The 22585-nt window shown below is 30.2% G+C and overlaps 1 protein-coding gene across 2 annotated transcripts in view; it reads right to left on the bottom strand.

Moving 5' to 3' along the window:
• The window catches only part of LOC145323563 (lachesin-like), a 35525-nt gene extending 15804 nt beyond the window's left edge, over positions 1 to 19721 (bottom strand). The window contains exons 1-8 of one of the 2 annotated variants that reach the window (XM_080165918.1): positions 19194 to 19721; positions 7383 to 7483; positions 6839 to 6909; positions 6269 to 6356; positions 5627 to 5716; positions 4872 to 4922; positions 1973 to 2092; positions 1396 to 1489 (exon numbers count right to left, since the gene is read on the bottom strand). In XM_080165918.1, the coding sequence (XP_080022044.1) occupies positions 1396 to 1489; positions 1973 to 2092; positions 4872 to 4922; positions 5627 to 5716; positions 6269 to 6356; positions 6839 to 6909; positions 7383 to 7483; positions 19194 to 19290 (712 nt within the window). In that variant the 5' untranslated portion in view covers positions 19291 to 19721. The other variant, XM_080165929.1, reaches the window with a different exon arrangement.
• Between the last annotated feature and the right edge of the window lie 2864 nt (positions 19722 to 22585).

Below are 22585 nucleotides of genomic sequence, written 5' to 3'. Positions count from 1 at the left end.
TGCAGATAAGTTTAATATTATATGTTTATATATTACAGGTTTATACTAGGTATAGTTATAGAATAGCTACACTATTAATATTACTGTGTATGATTTGAATAATACTTGCAGATAAGTTTGATGTTATCTGTTTATATATTACAGGTTTATACTAGGTATAGTTATAGAATAGCTACACTATTAATATTATTGTGTATATTTTGAATAATACTTGCAGATAATTTTAATATTATCTGTTTATATATTACAGGTTTATACTAGGTATAGTTATAGAATAGCTACACTATTAATATTATTGTGTACGATTTGAATAATACTTGCAGATAAGTTTAATATTATATGTTTATATATTACAGGTTTATACTAGGTATAGTTATAGAATAGCTACACTATTAATATTATTGTGTATGATTTGAATAATACTTGCAGATAAGTTTAATATTATATGTTTATATATTACAGGTTTATACTAGGTATAGTTATAGAATAGCTACTCTATAAATATTATTGTGTATGATTTGAATAATACTTGCAGATAAGTTTAATATTATATGTTTATATATTACAGGTTTATACTAGGTATAGTTATAGAATAGCTACACTATTAATATTATTGTGTATGATTTGAATAATACTTGCAGATAAGTTTAATATTATATGTTTATATATTACAGGTTTATACTAGGTATAGTTATAGAATAGCTACACTATTAATATTATTGTGTACGATTTGAATAATACTTGCAGATAAGTTTAATATTATATGTTTATATATTACAGGTTTATACTAGGTATAGTTATAGAATAGCTACTCTATAAATATTATTGTGTATGATTTGAATAATACTTGTAGATAAGTTTGATATTATATGTGTATATATTACAGGTTTATACTAGGTATAGTTATAGAATAGCTACACTATTAATATTACTGTGTATGATTTGAATAATACTTGCAGATAAGTTTGACAGCATCTGTACAAAATTACAAACTCAACCTCACCTTCATGTTTAGGGAGAATTCAATGTTTAAGAATATTTTTTTTAATAAAAGATTTTCTACAGTTAGGGTCTTTTTTTTACACTTACAACTTTTTTACTGTTACTCGTTTGTGTTAATTCAAAAGAAGGGTATTTTTTTCGACACAATACGCAATTAGATAATTTAGTTTAAAAATTGCATTCTTATTTTGTAAAACAACTAGGATTTTTTTTTCTATATCTCAATTGGTTTTCTTTTATTATGGTTATTATGGTTATTATGATTATTTCTGGGCAGTTTTATATAGAAGAAAAAAGAAGCTTTCTCTCGAAGAGGCATGATGTTAAAATATTTTTTGGATTTCTTGGAATCTATAAATTCTAAAGAATTTGGTAAAGTTAAAATCTACTTACATTCGACCACAAGTTTGATCCTTTTGCTTACACTTGGCGGTATCTTGTTACTTGCTATACATAGGTAGGCACCCATCTGTTCTCTTGATACAGTCTAGATAATAGATATAATAATATAGAGTACTAGTAGTATCTTATTACTTACTATAAATAGGTAGGCACCCATCTGTTCTCTTGATACAGTCTAGATAATAGATATAATAATATAGAGTACTAGTAGTATCTTATTACTAGCTATACATAGGTAGGCACCCATCTGTTCTCTTGATACAGTCTAGATAATAGATATAATAATATAGAGTACTAGTAGTATCTTATTACTAACTATACATAGGTAGGCACCCATCTGTTCTCTTGATACAGTCTAGATAATAGATATAATAATAATAAAGTAACAGGATGTTTGTTTGTCTATTTGTTTGTTTGTTTGTACTGAAGGAACTCGCTAACCACTGAACCGATATAGTTCTCCTTTACAGGATAGCTTCTCATAGGTCCTGGAAAGGTTTATGACTATTTTGGAGGAGGGTACCACCACCCTCCCAAGAAATATCCCCCTCATTCAGAGATTTAGTACCTGAAGATGTAAGTCCTCTCCATGGTGAATGGGAACCCCTCCTTGACTTGGATGATTTTCTGTGTCTCGAAATATTGGCTTCCCATCCTCGCGTCGCCACGTTATTGTTGGTCGAGGCTCCTAAAATAAGACAACACAAGATAATAAGCCAGGACTTACCATTTTTAATATTTAAGGGGAGGTGTTTACACCAATCTTCAACCCCATATTGCACGCCATTGATTTAAAATATCTAATTAAGAGCCTCTAGCTAGAGGCTAGAGTGAGGCCACTAGTTATTAGATAAGCAAAACAATAACATAGCAAGAGTTTTAGATGTTTTCGGTCAAAGTAATCTCTTTCTTTCATAGCTCAATAATAATAAAAGACAAAAAAATTAAGAACTCTAACCTTTTTAAAAGCGAAGCGTTTCTATAATTAGGGTCGGTCCGTCCGTACGTCCGTCCGAGATAGATAGCTTTTATTCGTTAATTTAGGCATGTTAGAATTGTCCTATCTATTTCAAACTTTGCATGATGATTCCTGTAGTAGTTCGGTACGATTTAGAAAGCGTAGCAACTCTATAATAATTACCAGAATGTCCGTACGTCCATTTTAAACATGTTGATTTTTTTACTTTTTTAACAACAAATTTTTATGTGATCTAATTATCCGTTTGATCTGATTTTTGGTATATTGATTCCTGGGACAACAAAGAACAATATTATAAGCGAAGCAACTTTGTAATCAAGTCCTAAAAATGTAAGTATGTCCATAAACATTATCCTGTATCAAGCAGTTTTTTAACAAATTTAATACAATTTTGCGTCGACTCATATACTTTTATATTCTGATTATTCAGTTCAGACACTATACAAGTGTTGATGACCGTTTGTCCTACCGTTTCAGTGCTTCGCTTTTATGGATGTTGTCATCCTTGTTAGAAAATTGAAATGATGATGCAATAAAAAATATACTCTAGAAACCCAGGAAGAAAAACACAAAATTGAAGAAAACAATGATGACAACATTCACTAGTAGCGGATCTTATAAATAAAAATAACAGCTAAACAGACAGACTGACCAATAAATAGATGGCATGGAAAATTTAAGACAGCTGTCTTCATTAACAGCCAAGACACTCAGATTTCCTCAACAAAATTTCAATCTTTATGTCGATAAGGATATTAAATTTAGAATGCCATTGAGCCTAAAACAAGAACTTTACTTTTGAATTATAGAGAAGCCACGATATTTTAAAAAGGATAGGGGAGGAAAACATGAATATCCGATGTATAAAATGTGAAAATTCAATTTTTATTACACATTAAGACGAGTATAGTAGGTAGACCTAGCAAAGTTATCATAAACAAGTAAATATTATTCAAACTTTTTTTTAGTGAAAGTAAGTGGTGGGCGAGATCTTAACGGACAAACAATCCATTACTTTTTTATACAGAAGGGCTTGATAAGTAGAAAAAGTAGAAGAATTATAAGGTTCTAACAAAATCAGCCGTCAAGGAGCGGTTTAACTGTCATGGTTCAAAATACTTTATCTTTTACTAGCGGCTATTTTCCTTGAATATTATAGGGGCTATTTCATTTTAAGATTTAAAAAGAACAAAAAATATTTTTGGAGGGGGAACAGTTTTTTTTGGAGGGTTGAGAGGCATTCGCCCAAAGTAGTTAAAAACCTTCCCTTTACCTATTAGAAGCTACACTATAAAGGAGAACCATATCGGATTAGCTGTTAGTGAGATCCTTCGCTACAGACAAAAAAAGCTTACTACTTTATATAATAGGATAGCCGCTGAGAAAACCTAGTTTTTGCAAGGTGACCCAGACATACGAATGGACAGCTGTTATGTAGTATCTGTGTTACGTAAAAAGCTTTAATATCTGTGTTGTAATTTGTCTTTTCTTCATGTTTAGTTATGCTTGAAATAAAATACATAAAGACTGGAGATAAAAATTTATTACGGAACTGAACACTCTATTAAACACACTTTGAGGATAGAAAACATGGAAAGGGAATTATATTCAGCGGTTTTCATAGATTTAAATTGTTAAAAAAAACTTACTAAAACTTTGGTATGAAGGCGAAATCGAAATTTTTAGTAGTTATTTATTTAAAATATGTATCATTATGTCATTTATTGTCTATTTACTTTGACATAATAAATCCTTATATATAAGCAACAGGATCTCTGTCTGTCTTTCTGTCTGTTTGTACCGAAGGATCTCGCTAATCGCTGAAACAATATGGTTCTCCTTTATAGTCTAGCTTCTCATAGGTACTTGGAAGGTTTATAGCTAATTCTGGAGAGGGTACCAACACCTTCCCCCCCCCCCCCCTCTCAAGGCCACCTTGTAATATATAACATATCAAGAATCTAAAGACATCAGTCAAAAAAATTATTACAATTGTTAATGATGATAAACCATGTCCCTGGAGGCAAGGGGCCATGTGTTAAATTATATCAAATATTATACACAAAAATGAATTATTCAATGTTATAATATATTTTATACAATATTCGGGGATAAAGGGGTAAGTATTAAAACAAAAAACAAAGACGATTATGTCAACTAAGAGAAAAGCTCCATTTTTATTGTTTTTTGAGCTTAGCAAAACCATTAATACCCTATTTTCCCTTACACTGAATAGTTATTTATCGCATCATATTATGAAAAGTTTTCCATAAATATTAAATGAAAAATTTTAGGATTAAAACCTGTTTAGTTAGCAAAAATGGCATTAATTTATGCTTTTTCTTTATTATTAGTAGTAAACTGTCTGCAATACGATGCTTTACATGATTTTTCATTACAGCCGAGAACCGGTCCTAATCCAGCGGATATTAATCGGTTTCAAAGACATACTGGAAATTTCTATAACAACAAAAAACAAATAACTTACCCCATTTGCTCGACAATTCAATGTTGTATTATGTGTTTCTCTTACTGATACCTAAATATAAATATATTTTAATTAGAAATGTGTATTAGAATCTGATATGGTTAGTGGAACTACAATATCTAGGTGTATAGTCAACCATATAGATATATATTTACCTCACTTGGAGAACTATGAGAATCGGTTATGGTTGTATAGTCAAACATATAAATATACATATATTTACCTCACTAGGAGAACTATCAGAATCTGATATGGTTGGTGGAGCTACAACATCTAGGTGTATAATCAACCATATAAATATATATTTATCTCACTAGGAGAACTATCAGAATCTGATATGGTTGGGGGGACTACAATATCTAGGTGTATAGTCAACCATATGAATATATATTTACCTCACTAGGAGAACTATCAGAATCTGATATGGTTGGGGGGACTACAATATCTAGATGTATAGTCAACCATATGAATATATATTTACTTCACTAGGGAACTATCAGAATCTGATATGGGTGGTGGAACTACAATATCTAGGTGTATAGTCAACCATATGAACATATATTTACCTCACTAGGAGAACTATCAGAATCTGATATGGTTGGTGGAACTACAATATCTAGGTGTATAGTCAACCATATAAATATATATTTACCTCACTAGGAGAACTAAGAGAATCTGATGTGGTTGGTGGAACTATATGGTTGGGGGGACTACAACATCTAGGTGTATAATCAACCATATAAATATATATTTACCTCACTAGGAGAACTATCGGAATCTGATATGGTTGGGGGGACTACAACGTCCAAGTGTCCAGTAACAGATATCATAGGATCTGTATTCACCTAGATATAACAATTTAAATATATTGTAATAATGTTTTGGAGATGTTTAGTACGAATCTTAAAAAAGTATATAAAAAGAAACTTATTTTTTTTCAGGGTTCAAAATAAAGTAATGAACAGTTGAACCTACAAATAAATGCTTTCCGTGTCTATACCTTATAGTGTCAAAAAAGATTAGTATTGCCTAAGATTTTAAATTTCACTAATTGCATGTAAACTTCGCTATATGAGATATAATAGTCTTTGATAGATAAAATTAACCAAGGATGACAACATCCAAAAAAATTAAAAGGTAGGATACACGAAAATGCCACAAGTCTAACAAAATTGTAAGTAGATTTATTTCAAAATTACTTGAAATACTTGATTTTAGAGATGCTTTGCTTTTAATATTGTACCTTGTTGCTTATTTAAAAAATCAGATGAATAGATAATTATATCATATAGGAAATTTTGTCAAAATGATATCATCAATAACAATATTAAAGTGTTATACCTGGCACATATAGTAACCTCTGTCCTCTACCTGGACGTCATCAATCTGGAGCTTACCTGGCACATATAGTAACCTCTGTCCTCTGCCTGGACATCATCAATCTGGAGCGTCCAGGTTGACAGGTCTCCATGGGATATAGAAAATCTAAATATTATCAAAATGTATCAACTTACTTGGTACAACATATTCTTACCTATGAAGATAATCTATAAGTTTTATTGAAATTATAGTAAACATTTTTATAAAAAAAAACTATTTTGCCCCTTACTTTTCGAAAGTAAAAAAAGCTAATTTTGAGATGAATTTGAGCTCATTTTAGTAAGAAAGCATCACGTTTTTTTCCTGGTCACCATTTTGACTGGCAGATTTGATAATTGTTAGTCGCCCCTCCACTTCCAATTTTAATTTAAAATAGAAAAAGTAACAATAATTGAGGGGGCAGATTTTTTTTCATGGAGGATTTCTTTTGAGAAGGTGGTGGTAGACTTCCTCAAAATAGTCATAAACCTGTACATAAAAGAAGTGTTAAAGTAAAAGAGAACCATATCGGTCCAGCGGTTAGTGAGATCCTTTGCTAAACATTAATTAGATACAAACATCCTGCTACTTTAACGCCTAAACCCTACCTTGGAATTCTAGTGATCACATTTTCACCGATAGTTAGGATCATCTGTCTGTCTATATGGATCCACGCAACCTTTAAAAAAATGATTAAAGTCCCTCCACAGATTATGACGTCATACGATAGATTATACTGGCCTCGCATTGGCTATTCTATCGTATAACGTCATAATCTGTGAAGGGATTTTTATCATCTTCAACCTTAAAAATACAATTTGATGATCAAATTTAAGTGTAGAAGCAACTCTGAAATAAGTATTTGTCCATTTATCCGTCACAATAGGAAAATATTGTTGTTCAAATTTAGACGCCTTAATTCTTGGGAAGTTTTAAATGACCAATATAACTTACTTTGCGTGTTCGTCCACTTAAAAAACTGGGATTACAATTAAAATCTTTAGTTTGAAATTTGATTTACTCAGCTAGTCTACAAAACTTTAATATTTCCTTTGAAGAGTTCTCTATCTAAGACAAATAATACAATTTAACTGTTGTCAATTTAGTAAATCAAATTAGAAATTATTTTCTAAATCAATGTAGTAAGCTCACCTTATAGTCTTGTAAATCTTTGACTTGACACTGAAGTTTTGCATCCCTACCCAGGGCTACTGTTATATTTTCTACTTGGTCGGCTATCCTGGGTTTTAATCCTGCAATAAGAATATATATATTTAATATTGTTGTATTGAATATTATATGTTGTTCTAGTGTACATGGCTTAGATACTTAGATACATACTTGTTAAATTTTGACTGTCAATTTCATAACATGACATCAAATTACATAGAATGTTCAAGCTTTTTTAAGGAGATAAAATGAGGAGTTTCATTGGTTTGAGGGGGGGAGGGAGGGTATCTAATATATTTTATTTTTTTTATTTTTTTATACCTTGGGCGTCTATGGAAAGATCCGAAACGTTATTTAATATAATCCTGGTCTAATAATGGCAGGTGTCCTTCTTTCAACTATCCTAAAGAACGTAACGTAACATTGAAGGGTAGTGGGGTCTCAATTCTTTTGAATATTTTGGTTAGGTTAAGTAAGGTTATCATAGACAGAATGCCAATACTATATTACATATTCTCTCCAATGTAAAATTTTCACAAATTCTTAATGTGTTGGTTTGTTTGAGTTTTACCAACTAACAAACAGGCTAAAATACTAATATCGAGAATGAATACAAATAAAATCTTAAGATATTACCGTTTTATACATTTTACGTTGAGTGTCAAATTTAATTTTATTATTATGTGGTGTGTTTCTTTATATGTTACAGAGATATATTATATGTTTATGTTGTGAGCAAAATTAAATAAATTGTGAGATTATTGTCGTGTTTACCCAGCAAATCCACCCAGTTTTACACAAGGCTCAACAGCCGCACTTAAGTAGCTAATATAAAACGTTTAAATGCCCTAAAAAGATTTAATGGACAAACAACTTGCTTAATCATAAACTAGTGGTTGCGCCCCTAGCATATTAGAGATCTGTATTCAAAGGGGTAAGAAAGGGGAAAAATGTGTTAAACCATTCTAGGGCTTATATTTAGAAATAAAATAGCCTTAAACAACCCCAGAACCTATGTGAAGCTTCTCTTAAAAGGAGAACTAAATCAGTTCTGTTGTTATAGAAATCTTAAGCTTCAAACAAAATTCCTCAGTACTTTATATAAAAGGATAGATTTCATTTGGTGTTCAATGATATGAACATCGATTTCTTGCGGATTTATGTGTGCTTCATCACGGATGCCGAGCTCTGGTTTTACACAACACTATTACCAACTGTAAAACTCAATGTTATTTCTCAATCAAAATGGATTGCACAGTTTATTCTAAAATATTTTTATGGATTTTTTCTCATTTCTGAATTAAAATGGCTTTCACTTAAGTAATGAAATAAAACAAATAGATTTTTTCAACAAGCAGGGCAGTGTCCATAGGTAGATAAAATTTTTTAAAATTTTAAATTTATGAAATAGTTTGATAAATTTATTACAGCTAGTTAGCAAAATTCGCAGTAAAAGATCAATTTTACAATTTTTCGTTTTTTTAATCTTTTTTATTTCAACAGGGTTGTTTTAAAATTAGATAAAGAGGAACAGACTAACACTCAACTTATTCTAAATCCAAATATTGTTTTATGAATGAATTTTAGCATTAAAATGTTATAAGAATCCACCGCCAATATAAAGATATAAAGTTTAGCTCACTATGTAAATGGAATTGACTAGCAATGGCATTTACCAGATTGTAGAACCGTTGGGTGGTTGCTATATATCACGTCTATTAGATATTTTTTTTTCCTTCAGGATTGTCCTCATTAAAAAGCAATAGAATGTGGTTCTGTCTGTACCGAAGGCTCTCGCTAACCGCTGAACCGATATGGTTATCCTTTAAAATAAAGTTTCTCAAGTCTTATGTTAAAACTAAAATTAAAAGTGGGGGTCGACTTTCCACACACACAACCCCCCCCTCCCCACTTTCCTGAAGTGGCCCTATAGGGCCTGTACATTATATTTCCTTCTATTTAAGTAAAGAAAAAAAGGCTACACCACAATGTTTACTTTTTGTTCTTGTAAGAGATAACTATTTTTTTCTTCTTAAGTAGAACTCCTATATCCTAAATCTATTTATAAGGATTTTTTGAGCTGGTTTTCTAGACATCTATAGATAGCTTGTTTTCTAGATATCTATGTTTACAAATTCAGAACCAAAGCATAAAAAGAGTTGAAGAGAGGTGAATATAATGAACCTCCCAACTGTGGAATGTGAACATAAATGTTGCTAAGGCCAGACTTATAATAAACTTTTATAGTTTCTCCTCAATAGTTTTCAGTTTCATTACAATGTGCTCTTTCAAAAACCAAAATTTGTTGATGTTAATATGAACAGAGTAATTAGCAATCTAAAGTTACTCTGACTTCAATAGCGTGTTTAACACATAATTTTTGTAAAGATAAGGATTTAATTTAAGTTAACTAAGAATTATGACTTCTAATACAACAATAATAGTTTTTAAGAGCCTTATGCATGGTATTTTTACCAATTATATTTTTATAAATAAATTTGTTGCCTTTTTAAGGCCGAGTGCTACCTCTAAAGTTGCTCATTAGATTAGCTTATAGACCCTTCACAGTAACTTTTCTTTGTAAAGAAAGGAAACAAAATTATAAACATGATTTTTAAATTTAAAATCTTTTTCAGACTCAATTCTGTAAATATGTGATTTGCAATATTGTGAATAGGAGTCTGGACCAACAAAAGTAAACAAATACAAATTTATATTTTCACTTTTTACAAATTTTAAAAATAAAAAAGAATTCAAAATATGAAATACATTTTGCTTCCTGATTTTATCATAATCATATCTTTCTTATTCTTCGATTGACCTATATTTCACTTGTTCAACACAATTGAAACTTACACTAAATATAAGTTACCATACCTAGATGGTTATATAGATCACTTAAAACAGTTAAAGCAGTTAAATGCAGTTATTCAAAGCTAACTAATAGGCAAAGTCTATTTTTGAAAAAAGGGTAGTCTACATTCAGAAGCGTGTTGAAAGTTGGGGGTTACGGGGCTACCTTCTCGTTAAATAAAGCTTACATCCACCTTAATTTTATTTTAAGAGGAATATCAAATCGAGATTTGATTATTTATTGGCCAAATTTACCTCCCATTAAACCCACAGTTCAAAACATGTGGACGCCCTTTTTACTATTGAATTAGGTTTTACAATTTACCAGTTATATTGAACATTTGCAGAATATTAATTAACTTTTTAAGAACTAAGCACACTTTTCTTTGTTAAAATATTATTATATTTTTCAAACAAAATTACAATCAAATCAAAGAATATACAAAGCATTTCATGTTTGTTTGTTTTTAATGTTTAATTAAGAATATATCTGACCGATTTAGTATTTGTTTGATAAAATCCCTGGTAACAATAAAAAGTAGCATAACTACTCTATTAATATGCTCACAAGTCCGCCTGTTATGATTAAAAATTTAGGAGGTCTTCAAGTTTTTATTTTTTAATAACTTCAAAAATTTAGTTGAATTTGTGAATATTTTTATCTTTTTTACTTTATTTAAACACAATGGCACCTTAATGTTTCGCCACTTAAAAAAAATTATCATCATTGTTTTAGAAGAAAAAAAAATAAGATATTGTGGTATGTAGCATTGTTAATTTTTGCAATGTATCTGTAACTAAATTACTGCCAAGGAAGGTACAGTTATATTATCAATAGTTTTATTATTCTGTCAGATTTTTATTTACTCATTGAACTAACTCAATTTGCAGTAAATACAATCGTATATTTTGAATTGCATTGTCGAAAACACAGCTATTCTTAATGTTCGAATGTACATCCTCTAAAATGTTTATTGAACTTAAAAAACTTGAATTGAGTAAAATGTAGGTATTAATAAGGTAATAATTATTCTTCAAATAGCATATCCATGTCCAAGCTTTCCAGCAAGTATATAATTGCAGATTATATATAAATCTATTGGGAATATTTTACTCATACTTCATCATTAGTACCCCCCCCCCCAATCACAACCCTCTTCATGCCACTTCAGATCCCAATAAATGGCTCTCATGACCTCTGAACCTTAGTATTTGCGGATAAATTATAATAGGGATATTTATTCTGCAATTTATTATTTGGGTACTCATTATTTATACGTGATGCCACGATTGTGATATTCTAGTTACTCCATAACTGGGGGATAAATATTGTTAGTGAAATTGACTGAATCTTTCTTGTATCTTGAGGGTTTAAAAGTCAAAAGATTTATTGACAAAGCATAAATATGAAAATTATTACTTAAAATAATTTAAAGTTAAATATAAAATGGCCTTAAATTCGATTGAAATAAAATCTCGAAATATCTAACTGTATTCCACATTATTTGGTAAAGAACAATATTTTATTAAATCAGCGAAAAAATAAAAAGAAATTTACAAAAATAATATATGATTACATGAAATACTGATTATCTATCTGTGTTCCAGATCATTTGTTGGGAAGACAATGGTTTATAGTATAAATATATTATAAACCTGCAATATCTATAATACAAAGTAGCTTGATGTCTGTCCGTCCGTCTGAAGCTTAAGATCTCGGTAACCACTGAACCGATTGGATTCTACTCTTCAGGGTATATACCTATCGGTCCTGTGGTGGTTTTAAGCTATTTTCTTGGGGGGTGGAACACCCCCAACCCCCCAAAAATGAAAATTTACCGCCCCACCCCAAAAAAAATTATCTTGAGAACATATTAGACTATGAGCAGCACCAGTAGTAATTTTCTTGAGAACACATTAGACTATTTTTTTACGAATTTTGAGAATTCGTTATTTAAACGAGAAAATGTTTTCCTGCTGGGTAGGTGCGAAAATTTGCGATCCGTTCTGCTGGGTAAGTAATAGAAGATGTAATTATACCTCTTGGGGCAAAGCCCCTAGAGGCTACGGGCGAAGCCGCTAGTATAATCATAAAAGAATAACTAAATAAAAAAATCATAAAAAAGAAAATATACAACATATAGAAATCATATCTTAAACTATACTACATCTGGACTCATAGCAAAAGAAAGGGCTCGGCAGCTCCGCTTCAGCCCAGGGAAATTAACCTTTAACAATTTTAAAAATCAGCTGAAAGTCTAAACTTGACCCAAATATGGCAATCCATCATTTCAATTTTTTTCAATGCTTTCAAACAGGTTTTAAATTTCAAACATAGTTGCGGCTGCCGAGCCCTGAAACAGGACATTCTTTAATTCTTTAGTCGAATATTTTTTTATTCTTGTAATCTTAAATTCAATGTAACTCTTAAAGAATGAAAATTAATTATTTTTCAAATTCGCTACTTTATTGTTGTTGTCATCCTTGTTTGTAATTCTAAAAAATGTTATCACATTAAATTTTTTTTTTTTTCAATATGCAATGAAAGAGAAATTAAAGTGTAAAAATTGCATTTTTCTAGAAAATAAAAAAAAATCACATTTCATCTTTTTCCTTTCAATGTCACAGTGGATTCTTTTATCAGCAAAATATAGATTCAGATTATGAGGGTTTCAAATTAGGAGTGGGTATACAAACATAAAAATTTTCAATTTAAAATTTTTCATCAAATCTATTTAAGAATGAGATAGATATAAAATATAGTTAATAAATAATTGAATTTAATAAGTAAAGATTTCTGCAAAAAAGAGTCAATACGTCAAGAAATCATTAGTTAAACACACAAGAGATGGAATACCATGGATACAAGGATAAAACCTATGGTTAGTAAATTAGTTTCCCCCCAATATTTTTCCAAAGAACTGCTTTTGCTAGCTTTATTGTGTTTGGTTTATTTTTTTAGGTTGACTTTTTTTAAAACAAACATTTTTTTAGTATGAAAGTGAGTTTTAACTAACTTTTAAGTAACTCTGTGTGATGGTTAGACCAACGGAAGTACGTAAAAAACCTAATTATAAAGAGACTGCGCTATAACCTCTAAAATAAAATTCCTATTTAAAACTTCGAACTGTATCTCAGTAAGGAGGTAATTATCGGGGCTTTTAAACCGCGCATCAGCCGCCAACTTGCATGTCAATCATTTTGAAGTCTAACCCTGTTATTGCCGTTCGTTACATTTTAATGTTCCCAAACGTGTTTATTTGGCGGCTGTGGCGCGGCTGGCAAGCCCTGATTAATTATATGAAACTTGAAGCTGATGCAAATAATCTGATAATACAAAGGAACTAACACATTTGCATATTAGTAGCCACAGAGAAAATAATAAAGAGATTATCTCATTTTATTGCGTCTTTAATGGCCATACAAAACTTTTAAAAAAATCATAATTTCATTTTCTTGAAAAAATCATATTAATATGAGTTAAATATTTTTTCCTCGATATTTTAACTTTATAATTTTTTTAGTAGCTTAGGGAGGTAGGGGGAGAATGTCAATCAAAAACCACCCACGTGACGTCATAAAAATGATGGAGATGAGAGGAGAAGTGGGAAAGAAAACCCTTAAAAAAAGAGATGGATAATTCCTCATTTTTATGACGTCTCGTGGGGATTTTTGAGTGACTTTTTTCCTCTACCTTAGGAAGCTTTACAAAGTGTCCTAAAATATGTGCCATTTAACGTCATAAAAATGAAGGCTGAGAGAAGTGGGAAAGGAAACCCCTTAAAAAGAGATGGATCTATTGGCGTCACACGGCATTTTTTAGCACACTTCGTAGCTTAGTTACTGTAAAAAAGGGGCATGTTTGTTTGTCCTTACAAATACTTTACAATAATTTACTGTTCTTTTCTTGTGTTGGCTTGTAATTGCTGTACTATTTATGGACATAATTGTCCTTGATCTCCCTACTTCATACTATTACTCTTCCTGTATTGAAATTTACAAACTTGGTAATTTCAGTTTAAAGTATTTGAAAGTTTAGTTAACCTGATTTTCAATTAATAAACACAAATTACATCAACTACAAACATATTCAAGATCAAATATTCTTACAAAATTTTAAGGTTTTTTTGTATTCTGCTTCCTCCTATCTACATAAATAAATATAATGTGAATGAATATAATGTACTTGGTACTGTAGTAAAAAAATTGAAAAAATAATTTGATTTGTAAAATTTCTAATTGGATTAAACCATTTTTTTGATGATGTAAAATTTTTATTACATGTTTTAATTTTAAATAAACATAGTAAGCCTTTAGATAATTTTTTTCAATTGTCTAAAATTTTGGAAACTTAATTTTCTCAACTGTTATTTAAGATAGGCATTTGATTTTTTGTGGAGATTTTTTTGATTGTCAATGTCTTTGCTTAGCATCCAGCCTATAACATTAAAAATTCCCATAGAGAAAAAAATAAAAGAGAGGAATCAAAGCAACTAGAAGACGAAAATAGGCAGTGGGCCCAGGGGCCTAATTAGCGCTGTTGCCGCGCTAAATTTTATTGCTATTCCACTACTTTTCAAATGGGAGGATTACAAAATTAATATGTAAAGTTTTAATAATTAGAATATAATATTTAAATTAAAAATAAAAAGAAAATTTTGTTATTAAAAATAAAAAATACTAAAATAACAACATCTAAAAAAATATTTCTTTTTACTTTTAGATATTGTCGTTTTAATGTTTTAATTAAAAATTACAAAGAATTTATTTTTATTTAAAAAAATTTGTGCATGAAAGATGAATCCTTTCATTTCTAAAACGGGGGATTTTTTTTCATAATAAACATTCAGCTGATTCTGATCGCCCACGACTGTTTGCTAAATATCGCTTTTCTTTTTATTCACATTATTATTTATGATTGACAAACAAAAAGCCCTGGGCGGCTTTTGATTTTCGTCTGCTAAATTATCTTTAAAAATTTAGGGATGGGGAAGTAGTATTTTACCATTAAAAGGGGGTGAGTATTCATCCTCTTATCCTATTTCCTTATGCATTAAAAATTCCATAAGTATGTCGTTGCTGGAACAATTGATTTCTATAAAATAACAAAGCAACTATATAAGATAGACGGCTGTAACTGCATGATGCATGTGCAAATTGAATGGTTAGAAAACTAACTGCAGGTACCATGGAAACTGTCCCAATTTTGTATAACTTTTGCGGAACATGTTCCAGTTACGTCATATTTTTCTTTCCCGAAAAAGGGAAGAGGGAAAGAAAAAAAGGGAAGGGGGGAAGAAAAAAGAGATGGGAGAAAAGGGGGTTTTCCCCATCTCTTTTGAAGAGATTTTCTTCCCCCCTTCTCTTTTTCGGGAAAGAAAAATATGACGTAACTGGAACATGTTCCGCAAAAGTTATACAAAATTGGGACAGTTTCCATGGTGTCCTAACTGCAGGTACGAAACCATATTTAAAAGTGCCTACTGCAAGGGTATAGTTGTAAAACATTATACTGGGGGACAATGCAGGTCATATAAATCATATTTTCTACACCAAACTCCATGTAATATTCATGGAGGGTAAACACTGAAAAAAAAACATTAAAAATCATATTACTTCTTTTCCTAAACTTGTTTTAATTATGTGTTTTGAGTTTCTTGTAAATTTCTAATTGCCTGCAATAGATTTCTGCTTGTTTGGTTTGTGAATATCAGCTTACATAGCCTAATTTAAACAAAAATATTCGAAAGATATTCCATTAATAATGTGAAATTTTTTCTATTGATAATTTTCACGAGAAGATCAACCAAAAGTTTTACCAGCCAGGCCTTTTTTCTTGTTTTTAACAGAATGGCTTAAATCGTTTTTTGATGGATAATACGTGCATGTTACTAAAGTTTTAATCCTTATCTTTAAAACATATATGACCTTCTAAACCTCTGAATGGGCAAAGCCCCTAGAGGGTTGGTAAATAGCCACTAGTATAAAAATAAATTTAATACTAAAAAGGATTTTTAGAAAACAATTTGTATTTTAGAGTATGCCTAGCCTATCCCCATATAGCTCGGCCTAATCCTATATTCCTCTGGAATAATATTCACACTTTATATTATACCAGAGACAATCATGGTGTACTACAGTTCACAACATACACATTTTATTATCATAACTGCATTATTTTGAAACTAAAAAGGTTTTGGTAGCTTTCGTTTACCTATATGTCTAATTATATTAAATTGATGGCACCCTCATAAGCCTAAAATTAAAATATTTTTTTCTCTAAAAAATGGAATGTCTGTTTAGAAACAGGTTTATACATCTAGCTGACGATTTCACAAAAGCTTTCACGCAGCTGCCGAGCCCTAAGTGAAGGTAATGTGGGAAAGTAATGCTTAACAAATCTGACAGCAGAACAAGCTTAATTAACAATTGTAGAGTAAAATCACCTATAAATTTTTAACAGCATAATAGCAATAAGGGATTAATTTAAATATAGGATCTTTAGTTTGAAATAATTAAAGAGATGATACGTTTACTACATCGTGGTAATTTTCATATTATTGATCATATTAAAATCAAATTTAAATTCAAAACTAATTAAACTTAAAAATTTGGAATAAAAAGGTTTAAATGGACGTTTCAAATCGATAGGACGATTCTATTATACCTAACTTAAAAGTTATTTATATTCATTAGATGGACCGACCTTAGGCATAAAAAACACCGCTTTTAAAAATTAGGGTTGGTGGTATTTAAATATTGGTATAAATCCAGTGTTCAAAATAGTTGCATTGGTAGAGGGAAAAAGTGTCTCAAAGGGTCTCGATAAATCAGCCATGTGACGTCATAAAAATGATAGATTATCCATCTCTTTCTTAGGGTTTTTCTTTCCTTCTTCTTCTCTCATCTCCCTCATTTTTATGACGTCACATGGCTGATTTATCGAGACCCTTTGTCCCACTACGTTGCATTGAATATATTGCATACTTGAATCTGTCTCATTCTAGGATTAATAAATAATGGAAGTGTAATCCTTGGTCAATAATCCACGAATTTTGATGATTCCAATATTAGAGTGTTTTAAGGTATAAACAATTATGCTTTGATTGATAGGACATAAAAAAATTGGTATTGTATGACATTTCTTATCAGGAACTATAAGCTGCTTCACAATCTTAAATTGTGTCACATCCCTGTACATAGCACAATCACAAAAACAAGAAAACGATTTTTTTGCATGCTTAAATCATGTATTTGTAAACATAATATGTATGCATGTTAATGGTCTAATATGCATACAAAATCATCTCACTTCTAGCTACCCCTCTCATTCATATTTTCTTACCCTCCTTCTTTCCTAATTTTGTCTCAATGAATGCACAGTGTGGCCAATTATTAATTTATTCAATGCAATTATCTACAGGCCTATTTTAATGTTTACCATGGTAAATTCAGTCTTTTAGGATAAGCTATTCATTGCTAACTGTAAATACTCGAAGCTCATATATAGATCACTTTTTATAGGCTTGGAAATAAATGAGCTCTAGTATATCTCAAAAAAACAAATCTCAAACTCACCCTTTTTAGTCAAATTTTCTAATATATTATTCATTATATAAGTTGTACATTTTTTTTGAGAATGTACAAAAGTTCAAGTTACAAGCCGGAGTGACCAGCATAAACGTATTTTAGTCCTATGTTTGCCCCACAGTGCATTGGCTATTAGGAAGTGATCTGAATATAAATGTGAGCCAAATGTGAACAATATGAAAGGATAGCAATAATTTTTTCTTCTCCTTTGAATAGAACATTAAGATATAATGTGTGTTTTGTGTGTGTATGTGTGTGTGTGTGTGTGTTTGTGTTTTGGTGTGTTGTTTTAAGTAAAAAGGGACTAATTTATGGTTCTTTACTTCTATTTGTATTTACAATGGTACTTTTGAATTATTTTTAAAATGCACTTTGAAAATTTTCCTCTATGAAAATAAAATGTATCACCCATCCGACATAAAAACGCTTCATTGGTGTTAGTCGATTGCTTTGTTAAAGTCTAAACTACAAACAAAAATCTAATTAAATTTAATCATTTAATATAATTATATGATTAATATTAATTTAAACTTATTAAATAGCCTAAATTAAAAGAAATATGACGTCTGTCTGTACCTTAGAATCTTGCCACTGATTGAGTTATCATTTACCAAGGGATATTAAAGATAAGACAATGGAAGATAAATTATAAAACATCCCAATTAATATGTTCAATAAATAACCCTTATGGAGATTAAAATTTTTGGAGGAAATGTTTATTTACTGTTTGTACAACCCAGTAAAAATAAAAAAACCCAAGAGTTTGTAAGTCAACGAATTAGAAAACGAGTTTAGATTTATGGTCCATTGTCCCCTCTCTCCTACCATTTTTCTTTAAATTTGGAATGGACAGTTTTTTTAATGAAATTATTTTTCTTTTCGTTTGGGGTGGGGGGGGTCATTCCTTTACCCCCCCCCCCCATTGGATATTCTTGTTCGGAGAGAATATTTTGTTTTAATTGTTTTAAAATTAAATAATTTATGTCTAAACCAGGCAATTCACTCACCACAGAAAAATCAACATATCAGAACTTTAATATACATTTGATGTCTGATAATTTTTCTGGTATGGTTCAACTGTAAAGTCCGTAAAATTTTTCAATCAATCAAACGGGTGAAAGAACAAAACCATTTACTACCTAAACTTTAAGATTGGTAATTAGCATCTATTATTGGCATTTAGTGTTTTTTTTTGTTTAGACTTACAATTATGTAAACAAAAATCCATCAAATAATGAAATGCACGGAAGTGGCTGTCATTAAATTTGCAAGAACAAAAACCTGGCTTACTTTTTTCCAGCTACTTGATTGGTTTTCAATATTTGTGACTGTAAAGGTGAGATGGCTTACCATTGGCTGGTTGTGTACTCAGAACCAGTAGCGCCAGCCCTATCATTGGTCCAAAGTGCCGCCAAACCTTCACACCCCAAGTTTTCCGGTCATCCATCACCTTTTTTGGCCCTAAAGACGTTCACTTTTATCAATATTTAATTTTTAAAAATTCCCAAACTTTACTAAAATTTTCACTTAAACTTTAAAAACATAATTTTAAAGCAGAAATGTTTTCATTTTTATTGAAGATTATATCACGAAGGTTGTGTGTGAGTATTTGACTTGATATTGGCCTGAGCTTGACTGGTTTCACCCCAGGGACAAACAAGAGAAAATCTCCGAGATGTGAGCTATGCCTCTCTCTATACAATATACATATGTATCATATACTCTCAGAGGTTTGGGCGTTGGCTCCGAGACCGTGGTTTGCGGAGTGGTTCTCCGTTACCTTTCTATGTTTACTTTTCCCGTGGTAGGTAAGATCTAATATACTTATTGAGGCAATGTGTTACCTAACATTGTTTTATAATTTAACCTTCTAAATTGTAATATATGTTTTAAGATTTGTTTATTCTGGGATATATTTTCATATTGCTTTGATTTTTGAGATACTAATATCTAATGAAAATAGTATTATCTTTTGTCGAGTAATTTTAAAAAAAGAAAAAAAATTTAAAAACTTTTTGGCTCATGCAAAGCTTTTATTTGCTAAATATATAGGTATGTTAAATGTTTATATAGAATTTTTAATTTATTAGATCTAAATTAGGTAGTATTTAATTATCTTTATCTTTATGCCCCTTTTAACACAATTACCTTCAATTTGATCTGTTAAGTAAAGGATATCTATAATACAAAGTAGAACAATGTCTGTCTGTCTGTCCGTCCGTCCGTCTGTCCCTTAAGATCTCGGTAACCACTGAACCGATTGGATTCTACTCTTTAGGGTATATACCTATTGGTTCTGTGGTGGTTTTAAGCTATTTTCTTGGGGGGTGGGACACCCCAACACCCCAAAAAATGAAAATTTCTCCCCCCCCCAATTTTTTTTTCTCGTGGGAACACATTAAACTACAAGCAGCACCAGTAGTACTTTTTTAATATCTATTTTTTAATTATCTCTTGGGGCAAAGCCCCTAGAGGCTAGGAGCGAAGCCGCTAGTTTAATATATTTTAGAAATTACAGTATTGAAATCTATGATTATTTGTCCCTTTCCATGCTAATATGTATAAACAATGAGTAAATGAATATATAAACTAAAAGGGTTTATTGTTAATGTTGCATGAAAAAAAGTGTTTGTCATTGTTTAATTTTTAATGTAAAAGAAGTTTTTCTTATGCGTCATGGATAAATTTAAAAAAAAAATTATTTTCACCTTTATCATTAAATTCGCGCTTAATAATTATAGAATACATCATTAAGTATAAAAATAAAAAAAATCATTCGAATACAATTTATAATCAAAGATCCCTAAATTTTATCATAAATGATAATAAATATTCTTTCCTTAAAAATAAATAATATTACCCCTTCAAAGGTCATAAAAAAGGAACTAATAATCGCAACGCTTCCAAAAATTTCATTACAGAAAAAACAATTAAAATTACTTTAACAGTATTTATAGAAAGATTTTAATTCTATTAATCCTGCAACAAATCTAGAAACAAGTCATATGAAAATATGACAAAATATGATATGAAACGATCGAACAATACGCTACAAAAAAAAGTAATAAAGAGAGGGGTAGGTTTCTGGTAGAATCCGTAAAGGTGTGTGTTTTAAGGCTTAAAAATAGTAGTAGAACGATAATATTTCCTAAATATATGTATTTCTTATTGAAAAGAACTATAGACAAGATCTTTTAAAAAAAAGTTAACATAAATTTTTATCGTTCTACTACTGTTTTTAACTTATAACACATAACCTTTACGGATTCTACCAGAAACCTACCCCTCTCTTTATAGCCACATTTTCTCTTTATACTGTTACATTACATTTAAGTTTTTATTAAAATACAATCAATCCCTAAATCTTTAAGCTCATTATAACTCAATTCATGTCTATGAGAAAACATGACTTTATAATTTTAATCTGATCCATATCTTTCACAAAAAATCTATGACAAAGAAAAAGTAATTTAGAACACGAACCGAGGCTTGAAATTTTTAATACAAATAAATAAATTTTATAAATGGAATTGTTTACTTAAATTATTTCATAGTCCCACCAACCAGGAAAATATCTTAAAAATTGAATTCAATTTAGGTTGCTAACATGGACATCACTTATTGGTCAGTTCGTTCATACAGTTGGAGGGAAAGGGATCGGGTAAAGATGGTGGATATACAGTTACAAGTTTCACTTTATTAGAGTACATGATAATCTTGTATCATGATCCAAGTAATAATAAATCCATTAAAATATAATTTGAAGGAAAAAGAGGTGAAATGCTTCTGTATTCTCAGAGCGAAAAAGAAAACGGTTAAGATCTTGGCTTTCTTAGACAAAACATTCTTCTAGAAATCACATCCGACTATTAACTAATCTAATTCAAATAAAAAGTGAATTATTATAGGTTTTAATTTTCATGTCTACGAATGCAAAAAAAATAGATATCAAATATTATGTAACGTAACACATCTCTATGTTTACACAATAAAAGAGGCCTTTTTAGATGTTAGTAACAAACAATCATACAATATTGAAAGTTATACAATTCATTGGTTTATTAAATTGATAGAAAATAATAATTTTACCATAATTGAAGCTTTTTATACATTTAAGAAAGACTACCCGAATTTTGGCGATATTTTTCTATATAATATAATCATCCTATTCCTTAAATATTGATTTCTGGGACGATTTAACATTCATTTGAATAGTGACAAAAAAGTATCCAGATACGTTTAGAAGCAAAAATGTGTAAGGGTAGAAACTTTATATCAAATTTGAAATTATAGATTTTAGTTAAAATTTTTCTCGTATTCATTCGAATCCGGTGGATAGGAACCGGTTCTCATCCATACGAAAAAACTATGTCTCGCATCGTATTATATCCAGCTTTCTACGAATACAGAAATGTACAATCATAAGATTAAAACCAGTTTTTATAGCCGTTGCCTTCGGCACCTCGGGGCTAAAAAAAAACTAGTTTTAATCTCCTAATTGTACTTTCTATATCCGCGGAAAGCCGTTTATAATACGATGCGAGAAATAACTATTATCGTATTCATTCGAATCCGGTGGATAGGAACCGGTTCTCATCCATACGAAAAAACGATGTCTAGCATCGTATTATATCCACATCCAGCTTTCTACGAATATAAAAATGTACAATCATAAGATTAAAACCAGTTTTTTAGCCGGTGCCTTCGGCACCTCAGGGCTAAAAAACTAGTTTTAATCTCAT

This window comes from Acartia tonsa, chromosome 1 (assembly GCF_053477335.1).
Source record: "Acartia tonsa isolate MP-2025a chromosome 1, ASM5347733v1, whole genome shotgun sequence".
Lineage (NCBI taxonomy): Eukaryota > Metazoa > Arthropoda > Copepoda > Calanoida > Acartiidae > Acartia > Acartia tonsa.
Note: the sequence above shows the minus strand (reverse complement) of the source record. Positions and strands in the feature narration are given on the sequence as shown.